The 17,829-nt window shown below is 33.2% G+C and overlaps 3 protein-coding genes across 3 annotated transcripts in view; 2 read left to right on the top strand and 1 right to left on the bottom strand.

Annotated features, from left to right (window-relative positions):
* LOC143200264 (BMP and activin membrane-bound inhibitor homolog) overlaps positions 1 to 4,818 on the top strand; it is a 32,096-nt gene extending 27,278 nt beyond the window's left edge. Inside the window, exons 3-5 of the mRNA XM_076410692.1 lie at positions 2,240 to 2,376; positions 3,853 to 4,045; positions 4,107 to 4,818. Coding sequence (XP_076266807.1) covers positions 2,240 to 2,376; positions 3,853 to 4,045; positions 4,107 to 4,440 — 664 coding nt within the window. The 3' untranslated portion in view covers positions 4,441 to 4,818. The remainder of the gene's footprint in view (positions 1 to 2,239; positions 2,377 to 3,852; positions 4,046 to 4,106) is intronic.
* A 4,215-nt stretch (positions 4,819 to 9,033) lies between these two features.
* On the bottom strand, positions 9,034 to 12,163 carry DCP1 (decapping mRNA 1). The gene is made up of 3 exons (XM_076410683.1): positions 11,537 to 12,163; positions 11,014 to 11,391; positions 9,034 to 10,245 (listed from the first exon to the last, which is right to left on the bottom strand). Exons 1-3 carry the CDS (start codon positions 11,963 to 11,965, stop codon positions 9,826 to 9,828), a joined length of 1,227 nt encoding a protein of 408 aa, XP_076266798.1. The 5' UTR covers positions 11,966 to 12,163; the 3' UTR covers positions 9,034 to 9,825.
* A 423-nt stretch (positions 12,164 to 12,586) lies between these two features.
* BCL7-like (chromatin remodeling complex subunit BCL7B-like protein) lies at positions 12,587 to 13,566 on the top strand. The gene is made up of 3 exons (XM_076410704.1): positions 12,587 to 12,799; positions 12,861 to 13,054; positions 13,114 to 13,566. The coding sequence occupies exons 1-3, from the start codon at positions 12,708 to 12,710 to the stop codon at positions 13,239 to 13,241; spliced, it is 414 nt and encodes a 137-aa protein (XP_076266819.1). The 5' UTR covers positions 12,587 to 12,707; the 3' UTR covers positions 13,242 to 13,566.
* Positions 13,567 to 17,829: the final 4,263 nt, after the last annotated feature.

The following is a 17,829-nucleotide window of genomic DNA, read 5'->3' on the forward strand; positions in this document are numbered from 1 at the left end:
AAAGGTATTTGATCAGTTCATTTCTATAACGGGATTGATTATTTCTATGGTTTGTTTCAATTTGTTTTTAACGCCATTTTTTATGTTCCCGAAAAGAATGAGTTTAGTACTTTTGTGACTTACTATAATCACTATTATTTGATTATAATGTATCGTCAGTCAAAACAAACAAACGAGACGCCTTTTCCTTGGACGAAAGAGCCCAATTATTACTATAAATCATATCAATATAAAACATATTACATGAATATATAATTATAATTGTTAATTAGGTGGATTTGGCCTCCAGGGGATATAACTACAAATGCGCTAGAACTCTAATTCATAAGTGGCATGGAAAAGAGTTCAATGTAAATATAATTAAACACAATCCTAATCTACAAACTATTACAACTGTGTATTTATTTGTAGTTTTAAGTCCTTTGATGTATTGAGATTTTTGTGCATTTGATTTACTATAATGTTAAAATAAATTATATTTGATAACAGTATGTTTGTTTAATTCTTTTATTTAGTATTTATGGTTATTTTACATCTTTAGTTTTTAGGTTTTGTTTATGTTCAATTGCATTATCTATATTCATAGTACATTGTTTAAGAATAACAAATAAACATATTAAAATACAATAAAATATTTGGGGGGTCATTATTCCATTCTTTTAACATTTAATTATTCATTGCATGGTAATAGTATTCAGTAATTTTATTTCTTTTTTAAAATTAGTACAAGAAGGAATATATATATCTCCATCTCGCTTATACTACAGTTGGGAGAATAAGCACATATAAAATAAACTGCTCCAAGCAATTATCTCTGTCCTTTCGTCTTTCACAACTTATACAGGAAGAAATTCGTACATCTTCGTCTGATATCACGAATGGAAAAAATAGTCGAACCGTACATTTAACTGAAAATAGTAATTACTAGTTTCAGTCGATAGTTTTTTAACCATCGACTGTTTTGTTCAGTCCATATTTGCCAGCGCTACATATAACATATTTAATAGATAATGATGGTAGTGAAAGATGAAAGGATTATTAAAACGACAAGGACTTTTCAGCCTTACTATTGAGGAATCGACCGATTTATCTTAATATGTGGCGATAGGTTCTACAAAGTACGAGATCGGCACAAACACATTACGACATCGGTAAAAGTTCCGTATTCGACATCTTTCGGTTGCTTCTTTCTTTCGCAACTGGAACCAGTACTCCGCGCTCTCGCTAACGGTACCGCCGCTCGTTGGTATTTCGTACCTCTTGCGTTCCGAAGGACTCGGGCGCGTCAAGATCGGGTTCCCAGGCCACCGAATCTCTTCATTCCTCGATATCGGATGATAATCCGTCCGTTCGATGGCCGGTACCGTCAACCAATTTCCCACAGGTCTCGCTGATTTATAGTTGGCCATTAACATAATTTAATTACCGCCGTCAATAACGGCCGGGCTGTGTCGAAATCTTCGGGTCGCCGAGTTAGAAAGTGGATACGGACGACGACAGAGGAGCTGTAGCGCGTACGCGGACCCGCTTTCGAGTCGCTAAATTGCCGAATTACAGAAACCGACTTGATGCCCAGCGAGATTCTCACATAAATAAAATTCAACTAGCTGACCCGACAGACGTTGTACTGTCTGAGCTATGAATATTCAATTCGAACTGAAATAAATAATAAAAAGCAAGATATGCCACAAATTGGATAGACAATCGATGCAATCAGTCGCTTAGTATTAAATCGCTTGGAACAAATTTAAAAGATTTTAACATAAATCGGTCATTGTAGTACTTATCAAGGCCTCTGGATGCCGCATACGGAGCAACATATTTTTATACACAACATTGGTAAACAGTCTATGCAATTTGTAGTACGACAAGTTGTACAACAAATTGGACAGACAATCGATCGCTTAGTATTTTGGAACGCACTTAAAAGATCTCCACATCAATCGGTCATTGTAGTACTTTTCAAGGTGTTTGGATTCCCGTATACGGTGCCACATAGTTTTTATACAAAACACTGTTAAACAGTCTATGCAATTTGTAGTACGACAAGTTGTATATACATAATTTTATAAATGAGGAATATATATTGATGTATTTTCTCGCACTCGTCTTGTTATTGTATATAATATATATATATATATATATATATATATATATATATATATATATATATATATATATATATATATATATAAATAATAAATATAATGTATATAAATATATATGTAATATATTTCAGATCACAACAAGGAACATGTCTGTTAAACTTGCATAATCCAAGGGCGGGCATCAGATCTTCCCCAGTCTGCTGTACGAATGATCTGTGTAATCACGTCGATAGTCCCAATGCAAAAATCTTGCTGAATAACACCTTAGGTAAGTCCCACTCGTTAGAACTTAATTTTTTGTCAGGTTCATCAACAATACCCTATAATAATCAAACTTAGATTTTTAACACAAAAAAAAACCTTTTAAAATACAATATGTACATAATAATCGTTATAATAACTAAATACTATAACATGTACACAATAATCCTTGTAATAATTAAATAAAGTAAACAAAAATCTTATTTAACCTATGTACTACACGTATTTTGTATTCTATTGTATTAACACAATTTAGCTAAATACGTACCTAAACTTATTTATCTTTTTAGAATATTAATTTAACTACTACCAACTGATTAGTTTGAAGTCGATGCCGAGCCCAAACAATACAAAAATAATAATATAATTCTGTGACATATACAAAAAATTAAATTACGAACAAAACAAATCTAATTTGTTGCTTTTACCGACTTCAAACTGATTGGTAGTAATTAAAATAATTTATGATGGATTATTATGAATATATTTTATTTTAAAACGTTTTTTTTTTGTCTTAAAAATGTAAGTTAAAAAAAAACAGCTGGGTAGACTACTCAAATTAATATTTTCACCACTATCACTTAAGTGATAGTTTATGTCTTAATAATAAGTAAGTTGACATATTGTAAATAACAATTTTTTTATTACTCTTCGTGAGTCCATAATCTGCGCTATTGGCAATAAGTATTTCTTATATCTATATTATATAAATAACAACATATACATCTAATAAGTGTATAACAGATATATTATAAATGAGGGGTAATACTGAATTTCTCACAAAAATGCCTGGGCTTAATCCAGATAATGTAAAAAGAAGGATGACATACTGTTCTCTAATAGCTATTGATACAGGTACACAAAATTTTTCACTATTAGAATTCACTATCAATTTTTATATTGATTAATAAATAATGAACAATGAATGTAACACATAAAATATTCAATGAAGATTTTCATTTTATATAGATGTTTTATAGTGACCAAAAAAGCCTCAAACACTTAAAACAAAACCACATCGAACGACAAACTTAAAAATGTTTAAATCAAATGTTATTGTTCCAACAATTTAAGCTAGCCAATCACACGTTGCGATTGCAGCGCTACCTCTAATTCAACTGGGCAAAATATTTCCTAGTTTCGAGGTCGCCTATAAGAATTTATATTTTTTCGATGTAGTAAAACTCAATAGTTTAAATCAATATGACCGTAGCGATTTGTATGGGAACACCAAATTGTGATTATTGTTATGTAACCTTCCCTGGAGTTCCATGAATATTTCAAAACCAAAATTCCATCCAGTCCAGCCATTTCCGAGTTTTTGCAAAACTAACAAACAGCTATATATGTGCGAACATTGAAATATCACCTATATCTGTAAAGCTAGAACTAATTTACACTTTTTTATGGCAATCTGTGTAAATACACTTTTATTATGACACTGTCATTATGTTATATAATATAATATAAATGCATGTTACAGGTGAAGAAGAAGCAGCGAACAAACAGCAGGGGAACAGTAGGGAAGAACTACTGTACTCAAACTCAGAGGTGTGGTTTCGGGCTGCCACCATAGCAGTACCGATATGCGGAGCTGTGATATTATTCGTACTGATCGCGTTGGCTGTGAAAATTCTCAAGAAAGAGCACCAGGACACTATCAATGGCAAGCTGAGGTTGGTATTGCTCAAATCGATTTGGACGAAAGTATCTAATTAGTGCTTTATCTGTTCACAGTAATGCCATGTACGTCCATGTACCGTCCCATCAAAGGAGCCCTCGTAAATGGAACAGCCAAAAGTATAACCAGTATGTGTGCCGAAATCCATTTTATAGCCAGGCTTTCGTGGTCACGCCAGAGGAGCAGAAGCCTTCCCAAATACAGGTTCCCCTGTTGACTGAGAAGAAAAACTCTCTTACCAGTCACTCGGCGAACTTCCACCGTGACCTCTCCGCTGACTGCCTGAAGTTCGAAATAGAAAAAGATCTCATACGCCTGGACAACAATCCCAATATAACGGAGAACAGCATCGATAAGTTATATCCCAACGAGAAAAACTGCAAGTCGTGAAGAACCGTCCCTAAATGCTGCCACATAATGTTCGTTACCAAAGCCAGTTTTATTGATTAAAAAAGAAACGAAGTGCGGTTCGTAACGGTTAGTCAGGCAACCCTACAAACAAGCCGTCGAGCAATTGTCGCATATCTCGGCTGTAAAGAGTGCCTTGCGTGCAATAGACTAAATAGTTTAGCGCCTATTACTAACTTAATATAAAATGTGATTCTATTACGATACAATAACATGTCCCGTATGTATATATAATATATAAGTACTTAACTTTAAGTTGTGTAACTTGCGCTTATTTATTTGTACTCCCATTTGTGTATTTCTTATTAAGAAGCCATTTTTTATGTAGGTATAGACAAGAATAAATTATATTTATATAAATGTTCACTTTTTTTTAGTGTCAATAGCAGGCAACCCATTACATAAATCCTAATATAAATAATTAATATTTGATCAGAAAACTTCGGATTTCTTTTTAAAAATACCAATCATACAGAAAAAAGTGATAATCTGGAAAGTGCAAGTTTATAATAGAAGTTAAAATTTATAATGGGTAGAAAAATTTATAAATTCTGTAATTGATCAACCTTCGTCATTTTCATGAAAGTTGTTAGCTGTCTCATTAGCACATAATTTTCCAAAACTCGAAATTGTTAGTTGTAGAAGTAATAAAACAATACATGGCCTTACAAAAAATAGATATTTTTCTAAATTTATAGAATTTATATTATGCCATACGATACGACCAGCTAATAGCGCAATAGGAGGAAGTGCAGCAATAATTAAAAACAGTATTTCTGACTATAAAGAACAGCTGAGGCGGTATAGGATAATACTAGCTAAAATGTGTTGTCCTCTAAGATACAATAAAAAAAAGAAAATTACTTATTAGATTTTTTCATAAAGAGAAACATATCTTCATATTATATTAACGTTGAAGAAAATTTTGAGCTAATCATAAATAATTAGTAAATGATGATTAATGATGAATGAATGAATTAAATGATCCAATTCTAAGTGAAAACATAATAAAAAAAAAAGAAAATTAATAAGATCTTAAGAAAATCAAAGAAAATAAACAAATTGTAGTCGAAAAAATGACAATTAATGCATAAATAATTATCTGCGAGATCTAACAAATGACAAGCAAACAGACTATTCCCTCTGGAGGACCACTGCTCCTCCCTCGGGTTCACGATCCCGGACATTCCTGAAGTTTATGGTTATAGCACTCATAAGAGATCTTCCACCAGGTCCAACTTACACCCGTTGTTTACCCCTGATACCTGTACCCCCTTTATCCGAAGCACTCAACAACCAGCCGATGCCACATGAGTTTTGTCGTTTGTTTTTTTATTTACCTTTCGTACAGTGACCTGTCCTCACTAAGCATTTGATACAATATAATGGCTCAAAATATAATTATTTTCTCATGTCACAGATATTACAAGAAACAGTTAAATGAGCTAATAAATTATACCCCTAAACTACACTGAAACAAGAGACATTACATTTTTCTTCAATACAGATAAACATAATTACTTCGCAACAGTTACCATGGTCACATTTGCTAATGACATTAACGAGACAAAATAAGCGAAGAAGCAACCAGATCAAATATGTATTGTGGTTGCACCCAGATACTATAGGAACAATTACTTACCTCGAAACCTTCTGATTATAAGTTCTATATGTCATATTCCAATTGTTTTGATCCTGAAGTGCTATAACTCCTGGATATCACTGAACTAAGTCACACGGTTTCAAGAGAAACAAGCCGTGTGATCTTGTGAAGTGTACTAAATAGTAAAAATACCGAAAAATGCTACTAACTTTTAATTTATTTTATGAGAGTCTATGTAAGGGTCAATAGATCTTCCTAGATTTTTTTTATTAATCTTCTAGGACGTCAACAATCTATAACTATTATTATATGATTTCACTTATATAATATAACTATCCTGACATGTAGAAGATTACTTCAGTAAGTGATTTACTGTACAACTTATAATCTAAATCTTATTCTAGATACTATTCTAACTTATTCCAGATATTATTAATCCCATTCTATGTGTCTATTATCTTCCTAGAGTACCTATTTTTAAGGCACTTTAGAGACAATTAAAAAGTAGTCGGCAAAGACTGGCAATAAATTTAAAAAAAAATCGTAAAAGTTTTATTGAAAAATCATAATACAACAGTCAAATGACCCTATAATTGTTAATATTTCTAGTACATAAAATATTCTTTTAAATATTTAAATTAGCATTTATTTTTACTGCTTTTATATTACTACAATATTGGAACATTTCTAAATATTTTACCTTAGACGATCAACAATTTGACCAATATAAAATAACCTATTTCAAATATTATGCTATAATTTATATCTATATGTTAATCATATCGGATGGTATATATAGATAACATTTTAATCTGTTCACTTTACTGATACCACTGACATTTAGCTGCTTAGCAAACACATTGGGGTGAACTAACACACTTTTTAAGTACTTAGAAAAAGAGGTAGTACTTAATAAGAGCCATAAATTGTATTTCCTTCATCTGGACATATTGGCATAAATCTTTCATTATTGCTCTTAGCCCAATTGTTGCCATTATTTTCAACGGGTTTGTTATGCTGTTGAGCATTTTTATTCTGCTGCCTTATTTCGGGTAAGATTTTCTAAATATATATGTTCCTGATTTTGTTCGTTTTGTATCAATTCTTTTATTGCTTTGTTACTTTTCTCTTGTTTTCTTCCGTTCTTACTTATACCTAACAATAATTTCGTAGTTTCTATTTTTCTACAATGTCCTACTAAATTGTGATAATACCATACATACATATATGTATATATATATATATATATATATATATATATATTCACAACCTTCAGAATCAACGATGCCATTTTGACTGTGTGAAGGCTGTCGTCACTTACGTTTATAGCTATCTAATCTTTGCAGTTAATAATTTTAATAGTAAGTAAAATCATTTTAACTTTTATAACCGGGAAGAAAAAGACGCGAAATAGTGTGAACTTTGTCTGCGAGAAAGCAAATCGTTGGTGCTCGATTAGCTGGCGTGTCTATGTCGAAGAATTGTTTAACATCTCACGAGCGACATGGTAATGACAGCATACACAAAATATGGTAAGACATCATCAGTGAAAAGTGGTTATAGTTAACTGACAGAGATCCACGAACATTACAAAAGATTGTGGCCAGACAACATCAAACTACCGCGGCAGAACTCAACACTCACCTGAGTAATGCTGGTTCGACAACAATACAGCGGAAGCTCCACAAACCTGACCGTCTGGAAATACTGCAACTGGGGAACCCTTTAAAACGGTAGACTGCGAAAGAAATGGCGCAATGATCATAAAACCTGGAAGAATGTGGTATGCTCCGATGAATCATCCTTTACATTGTTTCCTACAGACGGGCGATGTCGGGCTTTGGAGAACCCCAAAAAAGCCCATGATCCGGATTGTTTGCTTCCTACGTTCTAGCGTCGAGAGGTTTCGTTATGATTGTACCAAGCGTATCGGAACGTCATTACCATTTTTTCTAGCAGATGTCGTTAGGCTTAAGTCTGCAATGTGTTTACTTTTCTTACTTATTCAAAATTTTGCTGGTATTACAGTGAACATGCTCTAACCTTAAAAGACCCAATCCAAACTCAAAAACAAGTATACGGAGCGTTAAATGTGATGAGCGATTGCAAGCAAAGGGGAAAATCCAAACAAATTCAAACATGGGAAGATGGGTGCCACATCAATTGAATGACAGTCAAGTGGAAAATTCTGTGAAATCGTCTGTGAAATACTGCTTCAAAGATATGATCGGAAGTCATTTCTGCATCGAACACTGACGGGTGATGAAAAATGCATTTATTTTGAAAAAAGCGTAAAAAATAACGGTTATCATCTGGCCAAGCCGGTCCATCGGCTCCAAGGCCAAATCGTTTTTGTCACAAGACAATGTCTTTGATTCAAAAGTTAGAAAATGAATGGCTCGATGAATGGTTTTGCTCAAAGGACAAACAGTTTCTTTCGAATGGCATCCACAAATTGCCCGAAAGATGGGCAAGATGTACAGAATCAAATGGCCAATACATTGAATAAATACATTTTTCTATTTTTTTGAAAATCATGTAGTTTTTTTTTCGAAAATAAAACCGGTAATGCCTTTTCGATACACCTGGTATATTGCTATTTGACTCAAAACAAAAAATACTATAATCCAAATTAATAGAGATACCCATAGTTACAGTCAAAAGGGTAAATCTCTGTTTGAGGGGCATCAAAATATCATCAAAAATCTTCATAGTCTAGTACAATCGCCAGGCCTCAACATAATTAAACCTTTATGGGGTACTTTATATTAATAAATAAATATTGTGAATGTCAGGTATATTATTTTGTCCGTGCTCCGTATAGTTGAAAGTCGCCTGTGCATATAAAGGGTTCTAGGGATGGGTTGGTACCATACCAACAGTCTGGCAGTATAGGACGTTGAAGTATTAGTGTTTCCCTTAAAAAAATCTTACGGAAAACCGGTGGGTTAAGGCGAAATGAAAGACGTATATTTGTGTGTTGAAAAGACCTTTAATCTCATGGTTGGTAAAACATAGTTAAAACAATATCTGAATCGATCATTTCAAACAATAATAAAAGGACATAAATGTCGGCAAATGCGTATAGATAACTGGTACACAAACCGACGGTCCGATAAATTTAGGGGGGAGGGGGTTGTTTTTAATTACATTTTCAGATTAAAACACCTGATTATATATAACTAGGAGATACTCCTCGAAATCACAGCCAGTCTCCTATAATTTTACACTAATACAGTTGCAATAGTAATAGTAATAGTCAAAAATCGATACGGATAATTCAAAGTGGTTCTAAAAATAAATGGAACTTAAAAAGAGATAATAATTACCTAGACGCTATAGCTCCCAACTATATATAGCCAGGCTTCCCAGCAATCACTTACTGAAATAGTTTTGTGTACGGAGTAAAACAGTCAGAGAATATTTTGCAAGTGTGCATAGAACATTTCGAAATAGAAAACGATCGATAACACTGGGACAAAAGGAGTTGCAGTCATAGTTGGCCTGGGCAGTTAGTTAAAAACACAATATTTTCATTGTTTTCCTTCAAGCTTCAACGGCTTTAGTCCAATAAGACTAAATATATATATAACATATTGGTGGGTTTTAAACCTATCCTATCTATATATCACAAATTGACTTGCTACAGAGCCAATGTTGCAAAAATCAAGTATTTTAATTCTGGATAGTCGAATGGGGGGTCCAGAACTGGGCGTCATAAAGAAATAAATAAATAGTAGTCTTACAGGTAGGCCTGGCCGAAACTAGACTGCGCCGTCCTTTGGTTTGTCCACCTTCTCCAGGATTGAATTGGTGTACGCCTGGTGTATCTGCCGAATGAATTCTTTGTTGTTCTTGAGCAAATGTATCAGGGCCTGCGCCAGCTGTTTCTCGGTGAGCATCTCCAGCGGTTCGGTCTGGGGTTCGTTCGATTTCTCGGCGGCGGTGCCGTTGGGGGCGGAGGCGGTGGCTGCGCTGGTGTTGGGTGCCGTGAACATCATCGGCGTCATCAGCAGTGGCTTTTGCGCGTTCTCGAGGAGCTGCGCGAAGGAAGACGAACCCAAAGCCTCGCCCATGCTCTCGTCGTTGGCGGTCAGCGACTGCGGATGCATCAAGTAAGCCAATGGTGATGTAGCCATACTCGGCTTCGGCGGGGAAACACTCGACATACCGATGCCGTTCGCCTAAAACAAGATAATTTCGAATTAAAAGTGTTTATTTTATTTTTTAAACATTATAGTCACTTTTGAAAATATAGTGAGATAAAACTTAAATAAATATCATATAATCAATCTAAAGAAGCAGTGAACATACATGATCAAGATGTTTAAAGTATTGCCTATCCCAATTTGCAAATCCATTTTAACATAAAACAATATTTTCCTTCTCATTTTATTCTAGTTCTATTGAAATCCTCCTGAGCTTTAGAGAGCATGCAGAATATCATAATGACGTGAGTTCACTATTATTTTGAATAGACTACGTATATTTGATTTTGTTATTCGACCAGAATGAATAATGAGGACTATATACACTACAAACATGAAGTAAAATATTTGACTCTAGAGACGACCTTGCAAATCGCATGGTCCAAACAGCACCACCATCACCCCTTCGAGGCGTTTGATTAACTGACTTGCTCGCTTGAATTAATTAAGTTGTATCCATAAAACACAAGAAGTATCCTGTACCTTGAGGAACTGAAACCAATATGATTCCATTTGAAATATTGATATTCAGCTAAAATTCTAAAGAGTGGGTTAGTGAGTTGCCTCTATGTTACTCCATAATCATGGCTATCGAAATTAAAACGACAAAAGCACCGATATAAAATATCACTATAAGACTGCTAGAAAGATATTGTCATTTCCTAATAAACTTTAGTCATGAAAATAATTTTATACAAATCCAGAATTTTTCCCAACCGATCACAAACAAATAGAATGGCTTACCTCAAATGTATCCATTTTCCTATGAACTCCACTAGTACCGGGTAGATTAATAGGAACACTCCTTCTATCAGGGCCACCTGTTTCTGACCGGAAGGTTACTTGATCCTGTGGTGTTATACACCTTTGCTGTTTCTCAATATGCTCGACACTGTGTACTGGATTAGACATTAACCTGTGTAGGACATGGTCTCCACTGGCTGGTGTCTTCTGCGTGTTGTTGCTGCTACTTGCTTTTGCAAAGAAATCCATGACACTTTTAGAGGTACCGTCTGGCACTCTAGGGGTAGAAGAGAATGCTGGTGGTATTGATTCCTGCTTAGTTGGGGTTCTATTGAAATCCTCCTGGGCCTTAGAGAGCATGCTGAATATGTCATTACCCTATAATGTAGCTTGGTTAGTGATAAAGAGATACAAACTAATGAATATTGTTTTTATTATCAAGAGTCACAATGTCAACAGCATACGTGATGTATTTTTATTAATAAATATTTCATACCAATATAATTCATATTAAACCACTTACCCCATTTTGTCGCCTGTCCAAACCGCGACTAAACCTTTCCTCAAGACTGTCTTTCTCCATCAAAGACTTAATAAGTTCAGTAGCTTGAATGCAGTCGTCTCTGTTAAAAAACCATATGCCATATATTCTAGACTTGTAATTTCTATACAATAAAAAAGGCAATTGCATCTGATAGTCAAAATCCCGTATAATCGGTTCGATAAAATTCTCCTTGTTTAACCTATTCAAAATCATAATACTGTGATAGGGCTCGCCGTTTCTGCTATAGAGAAACAGAGCACCTTCCTTATCCGTTTTAACCCATCGGCTTTTGCTAATAATAAATTCGTACAGTGCGGCCTGAGTTGCCGTTAATAAAATATCTTTAACATATGGATCTACCCTTTTGATTGAATTAATACTTGCACGCATCTCAGCGAGATCCGCCATGCTTCGTAAATCAGAGTTAAAACAGGGCCGGTCGACGAGAAAAATCAAATCCCGTAAAATCGGGTACGTCAGTCACTTTTCCAAATAACAACCAGTTATATCGTTACTTAACATTCACAATTTTAAGACAAAAAATAATTAAAAATTTTCCTTTACAAATTTCAAACAACACTGGACAGATTACATTTTTACCAACATGGTAGAAAAAATAAGATAATACTGTTTTGAAAACATACCCTTTTGATTAGTATTATTACATTCCCCGTTAGGTCTTTTTTGGACGATGCGACTTTTTTCAATTCAAATAATTACAATTCGTTGCTAATTTTACTTCTTCAACAAGCAAACAGCTGACAAAATTTTTCTACTTTTTATACAAATAAACTGTCAGGATGACAGAGTCTAGTATTTTAAGTTGGTACTTCAGATAATTAACCTGTAGTTAGTTAGAGTGGTTAAAGCTACTCCATTTTTATTATAACCTTTACTTTATCCTTTATTGTTAAGAATGATTCTAAAAAGATTTAAAAAAACTAATGATTTTTAAACTGCTAAAGTTATACATCCATATATATTATATGTACACTATCGCTTAGGTATTTATAAAATTTGAAGTTTGATTTAAGCATTAGACACTACCATTAAAAAATGGTGAGTGAAGTAGTTCTGTTTATGTCTTAAAGGTTGTGTATTTTTGAAATAAAATTTATCAAGTTAGATATTATTTCGTGAAAAATACTTCATGATGTCCCGGTCGATTAGAGCAGAGACACGGAGCCGTGCCAAAGATGATATTAAAAAGGTTATGAACGTTATTGACAGGGTGAGACACTGGTAAGGAGGCACTGATCTATATTTTCATCTTTTATAAATTGTTGACGGAATTATATTTTAGGGAGAAAAAATGGGTTACTATAGGCGATACAACTATGAAGATTTATAAGTGGGTACCGGTAACAAGTAGTGAAACGAAGAAAATAAAACATAGAGAAAACAAAGAGAATTTTGGGAGGAAAGGCTTAACAGCTCCCGTTTTAGATACATCTAATTCCAATTCTAATTTTAGTTTAGCAGAGGATTCCAATACCTGTCAGTGATATGATAGAATTCATTTCTTCATTTTTATTTATTCTCACTTTGTATTTCAGGTTTTTCTACTGTAAGTGATTCTCAAGGACCCACAGATTTCTCATCGACACACATGACTTTCTCAGATGACTCTAATTCTCAAGGAAGTGAGCAGCTGGTTTCAGTGAAAAGACTTAAGACTGATTAAAATTGAATAGTTAAGGCTCTTTGAGAAGGGCGCAGTTTCTAGTTTTTTTTTTCAAATGACTTCTTATGTTATAAATTTTTTTGAGTGTGTACAAATAAAAATTTAGATTCTCAAACATTACTTTGCTATACTAAAGGTTTAGCACTGCAAAGTATTTGTTATAGTATATGTTCGGAGATATTTGTATAATGTAGTTGATGTATATATGATTTTTAATGTAACAAGATGTGGAATGCTGGTTAAATATTTAGTTGTCTTTCTGAAACATATGCATAATTTATTATCATCAAAACTGGAATGACATGAAATAAATATTGATAATAAGGGTAGGTTTATTCATTTTGCAAATTAGTTCTTACTATCTCTATTGTTTATGTTGCCAGTTGTAATGATCATTCGTTAAGACATATAAGTTAAGATCACCTATCAAAGATACAATAAATCATTGAAGATTCAATATTGACATGAAAATAAGATAATAATGAAGAAGTAATTGTGAATTTCTTCCATTTCCTATATTTTAACTCCAGTTCTTTCCAGTGAAGTTTTTGCAAAATTCGTTTCAAGGTAGCGCTGTTACTATATGGAATTATGGTTATTAATTATGTTTATTGTTATTGGTGCTTGTGTGCTCTGATTATATGAGAACTGCACATGCACAGATTTACTTTCGTTAAATATTTTCTAGCTTTAGATCAAATTATTTTTTATTGTAACTTGCCTGTTGTCTCTGACAGCAACAGTCGCAGCATCATCAACAAATGTAGCCATTGTGGTATATCACATGTGTAAAGTAGGTAAAGAATTCGCCTCAATATACTTCTTTGTTTCAAATTATTCGGGCTGTAATGTAATATTTTTATAGTTCAGTCTGTTGTTTCAGTAACATTTCTATAGCTTATGAACAAGGCTGTCATGCTATACCTTAACGAAGGCTTGTGCTACATCTAAGAATATAGCTGAACATACCTTTTTATCTCTATACGCTTTTCGAGTTATATTTGTTATTCTATGCGACTGATCAATTCTATGTTTGCGAATAAACCCAAACTGTGTGAGGTATTAGAGTTTTCTCTTTATAATCCGTTTTATTCTTTTCAACAGTTTTTCAAATATCATCAATATCACTTGTAGCAGTGAGATAGGTCTATAGGTTTTTATTTCATTTCAGCCATTTTCGAAATGCTGCATTGATCAAGATGGCGAGTTTTATAATTGCCTTTCTTGGTAGTTTTTGCAGCAACTATCCTGTTATTAAGCCTAGCCTGGTGATTTCGTTGTCAAATGTGATAATGTGCTTCTATCGACGTAACTAATTGAATAGTCGCATTTTCACATTCTATCTCCGGAAAGTTATACTCGGTGTCATTTATGTTTGAATTTTTTTTCTAGATGGCCAGCAAATGCTTGCTCTTTTGTTGATTATTGCGAGGTCAATTTTCATGTAGATCTCTTATAGGTGGACTGTACAGACATGATCGTTTTAGGTGTTTGATAACTTTTCAAGCAAATCATCTGTTTGCTTGTCATCTGTTATATTTCGCAGATTTATGGATTTGTTTTTAACTTTCATTGTTTCTTTTTTCAACCTTTGGATTATGTTGTTTAAAATATTTTATATTGAGGTGTTTTATTTTGTTTTTTTTTTTCAGCTACCATTTCTTTGATTTCTTAAGGATTTCAATTCTTCTCGAGGGGCACATTTAGTTGAATTCGATTGTTCAATTCTTCAGAAAATCTTTCCCAGTCTGTTCTCTTGTTTGTTAACGTTGGGTTTTGTTTTTTTCTTGTTATATTTTCACTCAGTGTCAGAACCATCAGTGTATGATATCAGCGTAGGTCTCAGCAGCTGATTTATGAAGATGGTTGCTTTTAGTTTTCGCCATTTTAGCTCACTATCTTCTATTTTTTTGCATTTAAATCACCAATGCAATTTTTTATCCTAGGTTATTTAGAACATTCGAATAATTTTCATTCTTTTGATTCCATCTTGGCCGGCAATAAATTGTTTGTTTAGTTTAATAGTTACTGTTGGTATCTGATTTTCTGCTAAACTGATGGCCGATTTTTGATAGTGGCAAATGTCCTTTTTTACTATTGTTGCATTTCCTCTTCTTGCAGTGTTAGCTGGATGTATAGAATGATAAAAATTATATCTTCTAAATTTTATAAAAAGATTCTTTTGTCAAGTCGGTTTCAGATATTAGGCAAATATATAGTTAGAACCGATTTATTGAAGGTGACTGGGAAATTAAAATACTTCAACTAAGTCGCTCTGTATTTATATTTTACAAAGAACTCGGTTACAATCACAATACAGAATTAATCAAGGTAGCGGGATTTTTCTAATCGGGTGGCTTTAGCACGAGCATGCGCCGGAGCGTTCATTCAATTTTATATTTCAAGTCAACTACCCTAACATTTATTTATGCAACCATATATGCATGGGTGGTCGCCATAAGCGCATCCACCCAATTATTTAATTTTTTTACAATTCCTGGAATATTTGTACGCAGCTTTATAGCGTGATTCCATTAGCATTCCAAATTTAATTTTTTCTATTTGTCTAACTTTGCTATGACTTTTAACAGAAATTCGTTGATGGTTGTTTTTTTTTGGTTATTTTGGGCATAGATCACTTCGGTTTTAATTTCGACCCCAGAATTATTTTGATACCGAAAATGGTTTTTGCATCCGTATAATCTTCAAATGCTAACATAAATAGGGGTAATAAATAGGTAAATGTTACGAATAACTTATGATTCGGGACGGAACGGAGTTAATAAGAACACTTATGGCTTTGGAACAAAAGAGAAACTTTATTTACCAAACTACAGCTATCTCTACTAATTGTTGTTCTTTTCTACATACTAGGGATTTGCTCTTCTATCGATATAAATTATATATTTAACAGTAAATTCTATCCAGGTGCGTATCTATTCCATTTTTACTTTAATTTTGCAAATTGGATTTAATTACTTGTCAAAAAAAAATATAAATTCTGTAGACAAAACAATATTTAATAGAATTGGCAGAAATCAGACAAATCAAAAGATTAAAGGATATAAACTTTGCTTAGTTCGAGTGTTCGCCACAATGACTTTCAGCGCTTGGGGACGAACAGAACGCAGTTCCAGGAGCCGCGAATCTAGCCAACAAATTTTAGCGTACGTCGGAGAAATTGGCGGGATTATGAATGACATATGTTTTGACTTCGAGAAAATAACCCTGTTTTTCCTTGTAATTTAATTATTACTATAAAGATGTCTTTGAATGATAAATATGTGTTTTATATCTATTAACTAGCGACCCGCCCCGGCTTCGCACGGGTGCAATGCTGATACTAAATTAAATACACTACAGAAAAAATATGAACGTTGTATATAAAAACATAGCGGCCCGCTCCGACTTTGCACGGGCATAAAATATATATGCCTATGTCACTCAATGAAAACATGATTAAAATCGATCCAGTATTTTTGGTTCATTCATTACTGCCCTTGGCCTGCACGCATTAAATTTGGAGTAAAACAATTCCTCTTCCCCTATACTTACTATGAAGATTTCCTGCTATCTTTGGAATATCTAAATTCATACAATTTTTATTACATTACACATTTTTAAACGCAAATTTTAAATTTGTAATATCTCCGAAAATATTTGTTTAATTTACATGCTGTAAGGAACCATATTGATCTATATTAATTGCACACTGTATTTAAGGTACTTAATTCGATAAGGATTAATGCCGTATTGCTTAAAATAGCTTCGTAAATAAGCCATTTTCTCACGTAAAAAGTAAACAATAAAAATGGTTAATGTGGGTTATCCCTAAAAGATAAACATATACCATCGCGGACTTTTTTGTAGACCTTTTTATGGTGTACAATACTGTAGTACATTAATTTGATCTAACTCGTAGGGTTAGGCAGCGTTTTTGCTAATTGCTAAATAAGCCTAAAAAATAGGTTAATTTACGACATCACGTCAGAAACCTCTAAAATTAGCAATGTTGCCTTAGTATATTATGCATGTATTATACATATAAACCTTCCTCTTGAATCACTCTATCTATTACCGCATCAAAATCCGTTGCGTAGTTTTAAAGATTTAAGCGCACATAGGGATATAGGGACAGAAAAGGCGACTTTGTTTTATACTATGTAGTGATGATTCATAATAATACATATAATTATATGAAAAGCACGAAAAATTAAAATATTTGTATTTTACTTCCAGGAATCTTATTATGATATCTGAAATAATATTTAACTTTGATTTTTTACAAGCTACAAGCAGATCGAAAATCAAATAAAGCTCCAACTAAACATACATTACCGGACTTTGATATAAACAATTTTTTAAGTTATGGTTAATATAATAGCAAAATGGCCAGTAGCCACACAGCGCAGAATTATAAACAAAATTAACAGTGTCAGATACAGATATAGAAGAAATAGACAAAGCTTCAACATCCAAGGAGTCACTATTTCAATTTTATTTTAATAAACATGGTAAAGCAAAATACCAATTTCAAAATTGTTTTATTCATATATTCTGTTTTAATGTACAAACAAGTATTACTTCA

The sequence above is a fragment of the Rhynchophorus ferrugineus genome, unplaced genomic scaffold (genome assembly GCF_030347505.1).
Source record: "Rhynchophorus ferrugineus isolate W39M unplaced genomic scaffold, kcgeb_rfMv2 rfM7, whole genome shotgun sequence".
NCBI lineage: Eukaryota > Metazoa > Arthropoda > Insecta > Coleoptera > Curculionidae > Rhynchophorus > Rhynchophorus ferrugineus.

Bases quoted from the DNA above. Each gene is read 5' to 3' on its own strand.
- DCP1 (XM_076410683.1), bottom strand. From the start codon at position 11,965: ATGGCGGATCTCGCTGAGATGCGTGCAAGTATTAATTCAATCAAAAGG. The intron at 11,392-11,536 runs GTAAGTGGTTTA...GCTACATTATAG, and splicing joins TGGACAGGCGACAAAATGGG to GGTAATGACATATTCAGCAT. The intron at 10,246-11,013 runs GTAAGCCATTCT...ATCTTGTTTTAG, and splicing joins GGAAAATGGATACATTTGAG to GCGAACGGCATCGGTATGTC.
- BCL7-like (XM_076410704.1), top strand. From the start codon at position 12,708: ATGATGTCCCGGTCGATTAGAGCAGAGACACGGAGCCGTGCCAAAGAT. The intron at 12,800-12,860 runs GTAAGGAGGCAC...ATTATATTTTAG, and splicing joins ATTGACAGGGTGAGACACTG to GGAGAAAAAATGGGTTACTA. The intron at 13,055-13,113 runs GTCAGTGATATG...TTTGTATTTCAG, and splicing joins AGCAGAGGATTCCAATACCT to GTTTTTCTACTGTAAGTGAT.